This window comes from Egretta garzetta, unplaced genomic scaffold (genome assembly GCF_000687185.1).
Source record: "Egretta garzetta isolate BGI_Z169 unplaced genomic scaffold, ASM68718v1 scaffold685, whole genome shotgun sequence".
Taxonomy (NCBI): domain Eukaryota; kingdom Metazoa; phylum Chordata; class Aves; order Pelecaniformes; family Ardeidae; genus Egretta; species Egretta garzetta.
The window spans coordinates 14,124-15,988 of NW_009259725.1; the positions used below are offsets into that span (position 1 = coordinate 14,124).

General features: G+C 63.4%; 1 protein-coding gene across 1 annotated transcript in view; it reads left to right on the plus strand.

Annotated features, from left to right (window-relative positions):
• The window catches only part of LOC104126843 (ATP-binding cassette sub-family B member 10, mitochondrial), a gene marked incomplete at its 5' end in the record, with an annotated part of 19,796 nt that overhangs the window by 11,258 nt on the left and 6,673 nt on the right, over positions 1-1,865 (plus strand). Inside the window, 2 exons of the mRNA XM_035894924.1 lie at positions 566-741; positions 1,498-1,776. Of these exons, the coding sequence (XP_035750817.1) occupies positions 566-741; positions 1,498-1,776 (455 nt within the window). The remainder of the gene's footprint in view (positions 1-565; positions 742-1,497; positions 1,777-1,865) is intronic.

The following is a 1,865-nucleotide window of genomic DNA, read 5'->3' on the forward strand; positions in this document are numbered from 1 at the left end:
CTAGGAGATGTGATGGCATGGGGGTGACAGGACATGGGGACATGGTGGCGTGGAGCTGGGGACATGGTGATGTGGTGGAATGGGGCTGGGGACATGGGGATGTGATGGCACAGGACTGGGGGACATGGTGGCATGGGGGCAACAGGGCATGGGGGTGCAGTGGCACAGGGCTGGGGGATATGGGGACATGGTGGCATGGGGCTGGGGGACAGGGGGATGTGGTGGCACAGGGCTGGGGGACATGGATGCAGTGGTACGTGGCTAAGGGACATGATGGTGTGGGGACTAGGGGACACAGGGACATGGTGGCACAAGGCTGGGGGATACAGGGACAAGGTGGCACTCAGCTGGGCGACTTGATGACATGGGTTAGGGGACATGGATGGTGGCACAGGGCTGGGGACTTGATGTGGGGACATCAGGACACAGGGGGTACGTGAGCACAAGGGCTTGGTGACACAGGGGCTGTGACATCTCTGGGACATGGGGGAATGTGAGGGCATGGGGGAGGTGACAGAGCAAGGCTGGGACCTCGGTGTCCCTGCGGAGATGTGGCCATGGTGAGGGCGGGGACCCCGTCCCCTGGCCATGACCTCCCTGCGGTGTCCCCAGTTTTCAGCGCTGGCCCTGAAGTTGGGGCTCCTCTGCTATGGGGGACAGCTGGTGGCCGCGGGGACCATCACCACTGGGGACCTTGTCACCTTCCTCATCTACCAGATGCAGTTCACCGAGGCTGTGGAGGTGAGCCCGAGGGGACGCTGTGTCCCCAGCCTCCTCCCTGCCGTGTCCCCAAGCCCATTCCCTGTGTCCCCATGCCCTCCCCGCTCTGTCCCCATGCCAGTCCCAGGGCATCCCCGTTGCCACCCATGTCCCATGCCATCCCTGCCATGCCCCTTGTGTCCCCATGCCCTTCTCTCCGTGTCCCTTTGTCCTCTCTGCCATGTCCCCATGCCTTCCCCACCACGTCCCTGCATCCTCTGTCCCCCCACACCCTCCTGGCCACGTCCCCATACCTATTTCCCATGTCCCCATGTCCTCTTGAACACATCCCTGTCCCTGTTCTCTGTGTCCCCAAGTCCTCCCCTCCATGTCCCCATGCCCTGCCATCTCCCCATGGCCTCCCTGCCACGTCCATGTGTCCCCTGTTGTGTCCCTGTATCCTCCCTGCCACATCCCCACGCTGGTCCCACTGTGTCCCTGTGCTCTCCCATGTCCCCCCACCATGTCCCTGCATCTTCCATGTCCCCACACCCTCCCAGTGGTGTCCCCATGCCCATTCCCCATGTCCCTGTGTCCTCCTGGACACATCCCTGTCCCAGTCCCCCCTGTCCCCATGTCCCTATGCCCGTTCCCCAGTCCCCACACCCTCCCAGCTATGTACCCATGCCTGTTCCCCATGTCCCCGTGTCCTCCTGGACACATGCCTGTCCTCTGTGCCCCTATGCCCGTTCCCCATGTCCCCACACTCTCCCCACCATGTCCCTGCTGTGTCCCCAGGTCATGCTCCGCTACTACCCCAACATGACCAAGGCCGTGGGCTCCTCAGAGAAGATCTTTGAGTTCCTGGACCAGGAGGAGCAGGTTGCACCCACGGGGACGCTGGCGCCCGATGTCCTGCGGGGCCACCTCCAGCTTGAGGATGTCTGGTTCTCCTACCCCGAGCACCAAGAGCCCGTCCTCAAGGTGGGTACGGGGCCAGGGCAGGGGACATGGGGACATGATAGGGGGGGACACAGTGGGGAGGGCCTGGGGACATGGCAGGGGGATATGGACTTGGTGGGGAGGATGTGGGGACATGGTAGAGACATGGTGGGGAGAGGGCAGGTGGACATGGGGATGCAGAGGTGGTGGGGGGGAGATGGGGA